The 12,200-nt window shown below is 44.4% G+C and overlaps 1 protein-coding gene across 1 annotated transcript in view; it reads right to left on the bottom strand.

The window, feature by feature from the left end:
* Positions 1-9,246: 9,246 nt before the first annotated feature.
* Positions 9,247-12,200, bottom strand: part of T265_01926 (hypothetical protein) — a gene marked incomplete at both ends in the record, with an annotated part of 6,193 nt that continues 3,239 nt past the window's right edge. Inside the window, 3 exons of the mRNA XM_009166052.1 lie at positions 9,247-9,489; positions 10,557-10,569; positions 10,645-10,662. Coding sequence (XP_009164316.1) covers positions 9,247-9,489; positions 10,557-10,569; positions 10,645-10,662 — 274 coding nt within the window. The remainder of the gene's footprint in view (positions 9,490-10,556; positions 10,570-10,644; positions 10,663-12,200) is intronic.

Genomic DNA, 12,200 nt, shown 5'->3' with positions numbered 1-12,200 from the left:
GGATCTACGCATTTGTGAGTCCTTGTTGACTACTTATTCTTTTCTTTTTGTGATTTTGTGATTTTGTGTTGGTTACTTCGCTCGTTCATTTGTCCGAACACGCGGATAAGGTTCTAGTCCGCTACAGACGCCGACGTCCGTTACAGGGACACCGAGAAACGGAACACGTTAGTGCAACGGTGGCTCCGCATTGCCACTCTCAGTCTGACGGCACATCCACCAGTAGTTTTTTCCTACCCTCTACTTTACCACCTCGTCCCAACAGGTGTTTGCTCGCAACTTCGTAACTGTTTAGCGGGCCCCAACTACCCAGTTCTAATTCAGGGAGCCCCTGCATCCGAGCTAGATGCGCCACTGAATAGAAACACATCCAAATTGTTTAGCCAAAAAATTTAGTTTTCGGAGTTGTGACTTTAACTGGAAGTCAGGCTAATCCCTTCGCATCTTCCGGTGGAATTTGCTTGTAGCATTTTGTTTAAGTGAGCAAAATGTCAAGGTCAGGAACCATCACTAATTCGCATTTGGTTACCGGTTAACACGAGACAAAAAATGGAATCGCACTTCTTCATATTTTGGCGCTTTTCAGTGTTCGTTAGGATTAATAAGCATCCAAAAACCTCCAATGCGACTTTCACTCTGAAAGATATGTCATGGACGTTGGTTTGCCTTACACTCGTCAGGTTTAACAAATGAGATGATCGTTCGCGAACCTGGTCACAAAGCACTCTCCCATGGATCTCAACTTCCAATGGGTGCAACATTGTTAGAGACCAGCATGGATTGTGCAGTGGAGATGCGTGGGTCATCTCTGTGGATGACTACATTTCCCAGATATGAATAGCTAGCCTGTAGATAAGAGAGCGTAACGATTTAGCTGCAGGTTTCATTCCTCTATAGGTGATCACCGCCATAAAGCGACCGTAATGAAAACGGCAGCCGTTGTCATTCACCCCGACTACTTATCGTAACTACCGGGTCGGTGTCTGTGTGAGGCGTTGCTTATGGGGCCTCACCTATGCACGGCCGCCTAATACAATGACCAACGGTCTACGCGTTATCGCTCGTCTCGACTATTTATTGTAACCTCTAAGCCAGCGTTCATGTGTAACTCTGATTGTGAGACATAACCTATGCACAATAACATGATCCAATGGCCAACGACGGTCTTCCATTCCCACAACCATAAGTGATGCCGCTTATTTTTTCTACCTATGGTAAACATCAGGCCATTATCCATGCAGGCCGGTAAAAATAAGGCCTCAACTATGCGAGATAGCCTAATCTGATGGCTTGTCATACTCATTGCTGTTCTTCATGTCGCCTTACCTGGCTAGTTGTCGTACCTGCTTGGTCGGCGTCCATGTGCGACGTTGATTAACCGGTAACCTAACCTAACCTAATCTGCCGCACTCGTGGTTGTACACGTTGTCGCCTATCTTTGCTACTTATGATGAACACAGTACTTGTGCGAACCGATGAATATGAGGCCTAAACTATGCACACATACCTAACCTAATGGAAAATAATAATAATGTTTATTCCCATCTTGTCGGTGGCATGCCGTTAGGCACGATCATAACCTTGCAGTCAGATTGGAGGCATGACTGGCGGGGCACGCAGGGGTTAGGAAAAGGGACAGCGTCATTAGGGGTGGGCACTATCAGATGTAGACGTTGCCACTGCTGAACTAGCACGGGCAAGGAAGCCCGTGAGTTTTTGGACAGAATACCAAGCAAGATGGGATTGTTAGGATTTGAAGTTGGTGGGCAAAAAACAAAGCGAAGGAGAGCAAAACAAGAGGCTTCGTGCCTGACGCATGACAAAAAGTGCAAAAGTGCAAAATGAGGAACCAGAACATCAGATATGTTGGAGCAGCAGAGTTGGCTTCATCCAGCTGATCAAATTGAGCTAAAACTGGGTGCAACATTGTTAGAGACCAGCATGGATTGTGCAGTGGAGATGCGTGGGTCATCTCTGTGGATGACTACATTTCCCAGATATGAATAGCTAGCCTGTAGATAAGAGAGCGTAACGATTTAGCTGCAGGTTTCATTCCTCTATAGGTGATCTCCGCCATAAAGCGACCGTAGTGAAAACGGCAGCCGTTGTCATTCACCCCGACTACTTATCGTAACTACCGGGTCGGTGTCTGTGTGAGGCGTTGCTTATGGGGCCTCACCTATGCACGGCCGCCTAATACAATGACCAACGGTCTACGCGTTATCGCTCGTCTCGACTATTTATTGTAACCTCTAAGCCAGCGTTCATGTGTAACTCTGATTGTGAGACATAACCTATGCACAATAACATGATCCAATGGCCAACGACGGTCTTCCATTCCCACAACCATAAGTGATGCCGCTTATTTTTTCTACCTATGGTAAACATCAGGCCATTATCCATGCAGGCCGGTAAAAATAAGGCCTCAACTATGCGAGATAGCCTAATCTGATGGCTTGTCATACTCATTGCTGTTCTTCATGTCGCCTTACCTGGCTAGTTGTCGTACCTGCTTGGTCGGCGTCCATGTGCGACGTTGATTAACCGGTAACCTAACCTAACCTAATCTGCCGCACTCGTGGTTGTACACGTTGTCGCCTATCTTTGCTACTTATGATGAACACAGTACTTGTGCGAACCGATGAATATGAGGCCTAAACTATGCACACATACCTAACCTAATGGAAAATAATAATAATGTTTATTCCCATCTTGTCGGTGGCATGCCGTTAGGCACGACCATAACCTTGCAGTCAGATTGGAGGCATGATTGGCGGGGCACGCAGGGGTTAGGAAAACGGACAGCGTCATTAGGGGTGGGCACTATCTGATGTAGACGTTGCCACTGCTGAACTAGCACGGGCAAGGAAGCCCGTGAGTTTTTGGACAGAATACCAAGCAAGATGGGATTGTTAGGATTTGAAGTTGGTGGGCAAAAAACAAAGCGAAGGAGAGCAAAACAAGAGGCTTCGTGCCTGACGCATGACAAAAAGTGCAAAAGTGCAAAATGAGGAACCAGAACATCAGATATGTTGGAGCAGCAGAGTTGGCTTCATCCAGCTGATCAAATTGAGCTAAAACCTGAAACCACCGCTGAGGCCTCGTGGCCTTGGACTGTCGAACTCATGGCCAGGGTCACAAAAAGCGTAAGGATGATGACGTATAGGGGTCAGCAAGACGGATAAATGGTAACAGTAATCTCGGAAACATGGTGTACAGTGAAACTGTAGGGACTCACTGGTGTTGCTGTTGTAGAGTCGTGCATAGTAGTTCCTTTGAAGGGAGAGATAATAGAAACACACGAACTGGAACACCAACTGTATAGAGAGATATTGAATTTTGCACAGACACAGAGAAATGGTTAAATTCGAACGAAAGTTTAAGTAGGTTGGAATGAATACGTCATGGAGGCAGCTGTGGTCATTGGAAGAACTTGTTCATATTTACAGTTAATGGAATGAGTGGACAAGAGGGTGCAGTCGAGAACAGGAAGGGCAAAGTTGCGGGTGTTATCAAACTGGGTATGGCAGTGCCGTGTCTTCATTCGCATGACATATTTCGGTTTTCCGACAGCCCCGTAACGGTCGTTACTTTTTGGGCGATTGATCTGCGGTGTGCGACTGTTTGAGCAACGGGCTTGTTTTCAGGCTGGCCAAATAAACAGAGGCAAAACGAAGCCGATATAAAATCGCAGGTTTTCTTGATCCCTTTTGAAATCATGTGGATGTAGATCATAAGCCAGGTGGAGTGGATAACAAACAAACAGGTTGTCCAAAACGGGTATCGCCGAAGTTTAAAGCATGTACACGATAAAGAACCGACGGATCTGTGATGAACATGACTGATACTCTATTCGTTGCTCTATTCATTATTCTCTTGTTTTAGTATTCCATATGCTGTACATATTCGCCAATTCGAATACATACGTGTTGGTTGTTACGCTTCGCTGAATTCTGGATTTCTAGTTTGTCGGGTTGTACCGATATACGTACGAAACTCAATTCTCACAGGATCTCACTCTCCTAACTGTAGGCGATATCGCCTGGCTCGACTACTCTTTGAAACTGATAGGCCGGTGCGTGTATGCGACGGTGATTATTAGGCTTCAGCTTTGCTTGGTGTCCCAATGTAACTGCAAATGATGGCCCGTCATACCCATAGCAGTCCGCTATCTATAGTGACGGTCCGTCATACACATAACTGCATTAAATGTCGCCTACCTTGGCCTATGTGCAGCGCTGAGTATGGTTCTTCAACTATGCCAAGTAGCCAAGTCTAATGGCAAAAAATGGCCCGTCATACTCATAATTATACATGATATCACCAGCCGAGGCTCATTATAGTAACTACCGGGCCCATGCAATGCTCGTAGGTGACTGTGATATCCTAACCATACATATTAGCCTAATCCAACGACCTATGGCGGTCCTTTGTATCCATACGTCGTTCGACTGCCAACATCCCATGCCTGAACAACACAACCACCTTTATCAAATCACGTTTCCACTTTTTGTTGCATCGGTACAAACATAATGTGTGATCAGTCCACTTCTCAGTTTTCTACTTGACAGAGTTCCTGAGAAAATGTATAATCAATAGCGACTTATACGTATCTTCCCCGATATTCACGGATATACCGCCTTGACGCCGTAGATGTTTTGAATTAGCAAGCGCGACCCGAGCATTGCAGGTTTGTACACTGACCTCATCTGTCACACTGTAATCAAAACTAATAAAACTTCAAGTGTATATAAAACGCTCCACCACACTCCCTCTCTAACCGAGTCAGAAAAATACCTGAGATCCTATATAAGCTCTGATCTACTTCTGAGGACTTCTTGGGCCAACCAAAAACATCCCCCTCCTCACAGATTTGCATATATCAGCAAAACCATACCAAAAATGACGTACATTATGGGGCTGTCCAGAAAAAGAATTAATTAAGTGTGATGATAGAATGGTACTGTTATACCCAGTTTGATAGCGCGTCCGTAACTATGCCCTTCATCCTCTCGACTGCACCTTATCGCCTACCTGTTACATTACCTGAAACTACGGACAAACTTAGGCTTTATTCTGAATAGCCTTATGATCGGGCCTGACGGTACGCCACCCATCTGTTTGGAACAAACATAATTATGATAAAGTGACACTTTGTGGATACAAATTGCACACCAGCAGACAGAATGACTTCGATCAGTTCAAAACACCTGCCCTTATGATCGGGCCTGACGGTACGCCACCCATCTGTTTGGAACAAACATAATTATGATAAAGTGACACTTTGTGGATACAAATTGCACACCAGCAGACAGAATGACTTCGATCAGTTCATCCAAAAACACCTGCGCCTTTTCGTCCTCTTCGAGGATGAAAACGATGTCTGTCTAGATTGTGCCAGATATTGTGCCGGATATTTGAAAACCGGGTCCAGAAGGCAATTTAGCTTTCGTCTTATTATCTCGCCTATCACGAAATTAAGTAGGGCTGGAGAGAGGACGCTCTCGACGGACACCTCTTTGTGTAAGGAAGCATTTAGGTCTCTCCGTATATCCCCATAACACGTCCGCCCACTCCACACCTCCTGTCCACAACGATGCAAAAGACTGCACGGTTGACACCTCTTACTCTCTCTTCCCTCCCCAAAATGTACTCTTCCCGCATGATGAACCTCATAACACGCTTTCTGCAATAAAGGAAAGGAAAACTAAAATAGAAGAGACTTTTGTCGAACGGCTGTTTCCAGTCTGAGCTTGCCATAGTTGTGACATATATCCCGAGCAATCTCTCTATGGATAGAGGATAGAAGAGGAACGATGCTACGAGGCTCCAATATACACGTGATATGACACCTCAAAGGCAACTGTTTTTGCAAAGCTCCACGGTTTTCTTTAGGCTGTAACAGCTATCTTGATTTCGTACACTCTAGCCAGTACACTTTCATCATACTCACATATGTCCTCACCAGTTTGCATCGATCGTAGACCTATCATCGGCACGTATATATCGATTATCGTTTTTAAAATCGAGCGGTGTCGTCTCTTTGTGGTAGTTAGAAGTGGTGGTACCTTTTTACTGCCTGTTATTTCGGGAGGCATTCTAACTCACATCAAAATACTTTTTGGCAGACATTTTGACACATCTTCCTATTTTGAGTCCTCAGTATAGACACAGCTGTCTGACGGCCTCATTTGAAGGGCAGCAGTGAACCACCATAAACCCTTAATGGACCCAAGAATATCCCAACTACGATGGCTCATCAAAGATGCTCATTTACGAAGCTGTCCACGAACCAAAGTACGGCGTCGCGATGACGGTACCGCGACTACCATACCCAGTCTGATGGCTTGGTCGTAGTTCACTATATCGCTAATATTTACCAGACAAGCGTGTTACCCAGAAGACCGCTGTTTAGTTTGTGCGGCACTATTGGTGGCTCGGTACACCGGTGATGCTCAAACCTTGCCTTATGCCTGATATAACGTATGCTGACCATCATTCAAAACAAAAAACTTACTAGCTGTGACGAATTCCTTGGCTTCAGCGGGACGCTTGCTGCAACCATAGAATTTCTCATCCAGGTTGCTAATGTTGACTCCAGTATGAGTTTGGGCGGACATAATGTCCTTGATTATTGTCCAAGTCGTTTTGAGGTTATTTGCAAATCTAATACGTAAAAAACTTGCTAAGAAACCAGCCTTTCCGCAAACTTTCCCATCGTTTTGTAGAGAAATGCGTGAAGCCACCCGCAGCCAATAAAATACGAACTCCGTGCTCACAGTGGACTCTAGTTCGTTTAAAAAAAACTCCTAATAAAACTGCGGCCACGTAAGGAGATCTTAAGTGCCCGAATAATTATCACCCAGTGGTAAAACTATATAGAGGTTTCACTTTTGAGCCACGCTTTTAGAGAAATAACGAATTTGCATATAGGATGCGGCGTGAGATACCCAGGTGTCACGCCGTTGGAATGGTTTCAGATTTTTCCCTATTGGGGCAACCACTGTAACGTAAATAGAGTATCAAATATTTAGATAGCTCAGATTGTCACCTGCCTCCTTTATTCGAAATCGTGTGTAGTCCTTAAATTGTGGTGTACAGATGACCTGTTGCGCCAGTAGTTTGATTTGGCCTTTGATACTGTCGCAAAATGAGTAGTGAAACGCGTCGTTCTAAGCGATTGAAGTTTATGTGCAGGGGAGGAACAGCGTGAAGGAAAGTGCAGCGTCGATTCTCAGTGCAATACCGTATTTGCCCAAAAACGCCTAACAGCATCAAAGCAAATGCATCTGGCCATTAAGCCGTAACTTATAATCATTTACAAGGAGAACCATGTAGTCAGAAAGACGTTAAATCGCATGTCCCTCAGTTTTTCTGGGGGACGAAAGGTTCATGAGATGAAGGTTTACCAATAAATGGACAAATCGCTATTCCTAACAGTATGTAGAAATACATCCGAAATCTCGTGGGTTGTCTGAGTAAAGAATGAACACTCCTGAAGTGTAAACTCATTATTTTGATTTATATTGACATTCCCGTCACCAGTTAGATGTCGTTGGAGTACTTGACATCAGGGAGCTGTAAGGAGCACTGTAAACAGCTTGGCATTCAACATTTGATCGTGATGCTACCGAATAAATACTGAGTCACTTTCGGAAGATTTTGTTTTCATCCTAGCAAACCTCTTTTTACCAAAACTTACTCACGTCCAGCGTATTTCCTCGTCTTCTGGACGATGTATTCACAAGTATATATCTGTACACCAGTGAACAGGCTCAACGTTGGCTGTAATTTTTGTCGAACATTTGTGTTCTTTATCTGCGGACATTTTATTAGAGGCTTTAGGAAGCATAATTTTGGCAACGCTCGAAATTCCCGACTGGATCCTTTTAAAGCTAAACGGTGCCGCATTCGACGTAAAATCGATAAGGATCTACATATACATGTTACAGATGGTTGGCGTCTCCATAAACTGCAGGATGATCTCTCAGGTCCCCATCTCTAATTTCAAAGCACCGCTTAATCAAATTTGGCAATAAAATCTGAGATTGTGGTAGATCGGGTGATGACCTTGTACAAAGAGTGGTTTTCATTGATATCACAGATGTCATTGATTCCCAGTGGGACGACGTTCCGATCGTCCTTGCCTCATAGCTCACTCGGTTGATACGGTTACTCGCTATCGCAACATCTTCGCTCTTTGCAAACTGTGGGCGTTTGTCGTAAGTTTTCCCACTACCACTCGCTCTGTGTTGTCACGGTCGATACCCATCGTTGGTTGGACGAATGAGGGTCATCTCTCATCCATACCACACACCTGATCAGTGGTATCATGAGGGCTGTTTTGTCATATCAACTAGTTACCGTTGCAGATCCCACAGCTCAATTTCTCCAGATCCTATCAAAACACCAAAAGTGAGGCTTCCGTAAATTAATTTTATTGAGCTCCTCCAAAATCCACTCGGTCAGGACGCCCTCGCCCTGGTCTGCTGGTGCCTATAAGAATCTGCAGTGTTCCACATTTTACCGTGGTTGCCTCAATGTCAAGCATTCAAATCGAATTCCCCGAATCACGACGCACGACGGAAACCATACCGTAGCAAAGGAAATTAGCCTGTAATTGTCCTCCCATTATCGTTGATGTGGCTTACAATGACGCTATGACTAGGCAATAATGCCCACTCTGCTCATAGGAGAGTGAATGGGTCCCACAAATGAATCCTATAATACGGGTCATAAGATTGATGCTCCAAACTTGGGTCTGCGAATGAGTTCTTTGAACTGGCTTGTGTGTTCTTCAGGTCCTTTCTATTAAGGGGTAGAGATTTTTCACCACATAGCGAACAGAGGGGAAGCTAAGGGCATTGTGACATTCGGTCACGGATAATAAACGTGATTGGTGACGCAGAGGGTGGAAAACAAACGGTATTTTTGCGCCTGAAAATTAAGAACCGCAATCTTCTAACCGACCTGCTGAAAGAGAGCTACCAGCGACGAACAATGTTAAAAGGTATGAATATATTCCATATTTTCTTAGCACGTTCTCTGTGGTCATACACCTCTTCATCGTTCCAGTTACCCCTGACACTCCAGCTTTTTTTAACGTGATCCCTTTTTATCGTCGTTTAAGGTAAACTATGGAAAACTCAATTGAACGACTCCTCAAACATTTAATCCTTTCCTTCTTTGTATGAAGCGTAATCCACTAGTGGGGGGAGAGATGGTTCAAGTGGTTGGAACGCGAATTTACTGACGGGAAGGTCCGTGGTTCGAACCCGACCTCTGCCTCCCGACCCCCCTGTCTAGGCTTGGGCAACCTGGCAGTATTCCAGACCTCGTGCTTCCTTCGGGTAGCATGGCAGCCAGGCACCGGAAGGGTGTTACAGCTGAGCGATAGAATCCACTACTGCATGCGTCAAATTTAAAATAAACTACAATAGAACAGACACGAAGACACACTGAACATTCAACTAGACTGACGAACTCGTCCTGATAACAACAATTTGATGGAGTGGCTGCTCTTTATTTCTCTCTCAGAGACGAGTGAGGATGACTGGGATAAAGTCCGCTGATTGGTTCTAGGACCACTTCAAGCGCAGGTTTTTCAGCATAAATTAACGATGTCGTAGCAACGCCTATTGTGCAATAGACGTTCTGGATTACGTGGCCAGTAGAGTTTACAGTGGCGGACATTTGGTGAAACTGACTGACCGGCAAACAAACGCTACTAACAAACGAGCTTCGCGTGTGATTGTTGTGCTCTAGACTTCTTCGCCATATGCCTAGTCAACTATCGTTCCCACGGAATGTCTCAAATTTGTTCAGAGTATCAAGCAGTTCTGCGAAGATGCAAGTTGCCGTGCTGATTTCACAGCACCATTGAGGTTGTGACGTCGTCGAGTGGAGTAACCAGAGTTGCGAAGCAAAGCAACAACTGTGAAATTTTTGTAGAAGGAGCATTGTGCCTTTGGCTTCCAACGGTAACCAGTGGAAACAAGCCAACATTGGCTCCTTTCACTGTCAACTGTCGGTTGGTTTTTCTATGAAAAACACTTAGATGCGACTGTGACCGCGCTCGAAGTATGATGAATCCGCAGGAAATGGAAACCTTTAGTATGAATAGACGGGACAGAATGGGAAATTGGGCTGGCATATCCAGACAACTGAAAATTTCACTTTCCAGACAAAAGGTGAAACAGCGCACCAGAGAGCCAAGGTTTATTAAAAAAAAAACCTTTCAGGGCTCAGTTGAAATGTTGAGAGAGAAAGGGGGAGTCGAACTAAAAGGATTACCAGTTTACTAGTCCCGGATTTAGTTATCCACCCCAGGTTTGGTTGCGAATTTCGATCGGTTTAACCAATCTACATGGGATCGCCAACCAGTTTTGCCGATTTTAGATAGCCATTAGGTTTGGCAGCCGGCAAAAAGTAAATTCCACATTTCTGTAGAACCTATGTCATGTGTTCACTGCTAAAACTGTTCACATTCATTAATCACGTGCGCATTTAAAAAATTAGTTCAGTAAGACAACCAATCCATACCTGTCTCGACTCACATTTCCCAGGTCTCTGTGAAAATGAGGAAGAATTCAGAAGTGCGGTGAAGCCTCGTAAACTGTAGGTAACTACACCTAGACTCCTTACTTTAATGATAATTCTATGCTGGAAAGTGAAAAAAACTATAAACCGTTGATTTTAGTTCATTGGATGTCCATTTTCTAGTCTGCACATGCTTCAGTTGCTATACCGATGTTTTGCCGTTAAACCTTAGGTTTCTTTGCTGGCTTATCGCTACCAAGTGAAACAGCGTCATTCGTACTACTTAGCAGCATTCACCTGAACATGTTGGCTTTTATTGGAAAATGAATGATCCAGCGCAATTCCAAGGACGATGTGCGTTATCTGTGATTGATTGATTGCTTTTGGTCACGGAAGACAGGTTCGCAAGTTTCTGTGTTCAGTGTTCGTGTACTGTTACAGTACCGGAAAGGTCACAGTGACCCACAAGGAAAACCAGTGATTCACGTGCGTTCATTCTCACAAGGATGAAACGTTTTGCCACACCATAACTATCATATCTATGCATAACAGCCACGAAATTCTGCTTTCCTTGCATGAATTCCCTCGCGCAGCTTTCGGATTATTTTCACTTCACTAGCAGATGGTGCTTTCTGATTTTACCAAAACATGTTACTGGTTCACAAAAACTCGAAGGAATGAAATTAATAAAGGTAATTAAAGAAGTTGCCTCATTAACAGAATGGCCGGCTGTGGACAAGTAGTCTGCTCACAGACGACGTGATGTGTCAACTATCGACAGAACTTTACAAGATACATACAGGAGGAAAACATGGGCATCTAGTGGACTGTCAAAACTGATTGTTGACAGCGTCGGGAAAGTTACCTCAGGAAAGTCACTCTAGTTCCTAGACCCAAATCAAAGCAAATAAACACATTAACACCACGACTAACATGGCTCGGAGACAAGGTTTGTAAGGACCTGCATTTGCTCACAAACGTTTTTTAGCTTGTGTTATATCGACGCCTGGTGATCACAGCTGCTTTCTGAGGAATATGTTACTTAACGAGGCGTAGGTCTATGGGACTAGTACCAGGCAACTAAATTAGATTAACTCTGTCACTAAGTTTTACTTCAGTATGGGGTCATAAGACGAAACCGAACTAATATTTTGATATATTATCAAACTATAATCTTTGATTGGGTAAACTCACGTCAAACTGTTAATTGGGCTTCTCTTTTTGTTAGCACAGAACTCTTTTAACTTGTTCCGGCCAATTTCGGTTACGTCATCATGACCTATGTGTAAGCTGTCTAAGTAGGAAAAATGATTCCTTCGGTGATCTCCTAAGAGTCTTTTGCAACGACCAGTACATTTCTGGAGGTTGCGAATGCTACACGTTCCCCTAAAAATCTTTGGGATTGCCTAGTATTGTGGTTCACAGTAAGTCAGAAGAACGCGTAAGTACGGACACGGGTGTATTGGGTACACGCGGCCAAACTGGTCCGCTTTCGTGGCAGGCAAACAAAACAACTGAGTCACATATCCAGTCAACCCACAGCGCTCACGCAAGCCAACCAATCGGACACACATCCAATCAGCTACTCAAGTCACATGTCAGATCGATGGTGGAACGACGAACGGACACGCACACGCGCAAACTCTCTGACACACCGAAGC

The sequence above is a fragment of the Opisthorchis viverrini genome, assembly GCF_000715545.1.
Source record: "Opisthorchis viverrini unplaced genomic scaffold opera_v5_21, whole genome shotgun sequence".
Lineage (NCBI taxonomy): Eukaryota > Metazoa > Platyhelminthes > Trematoda > Opisthorchiida > Opisthorchiidae > Opisthorchis > Opisthorchis viverrini.
The sequence above is the reverse complement of the archived record's forward strand: the minus strand, read 5'-3'. Positions and strand labels throughout refer to the sequence as shown.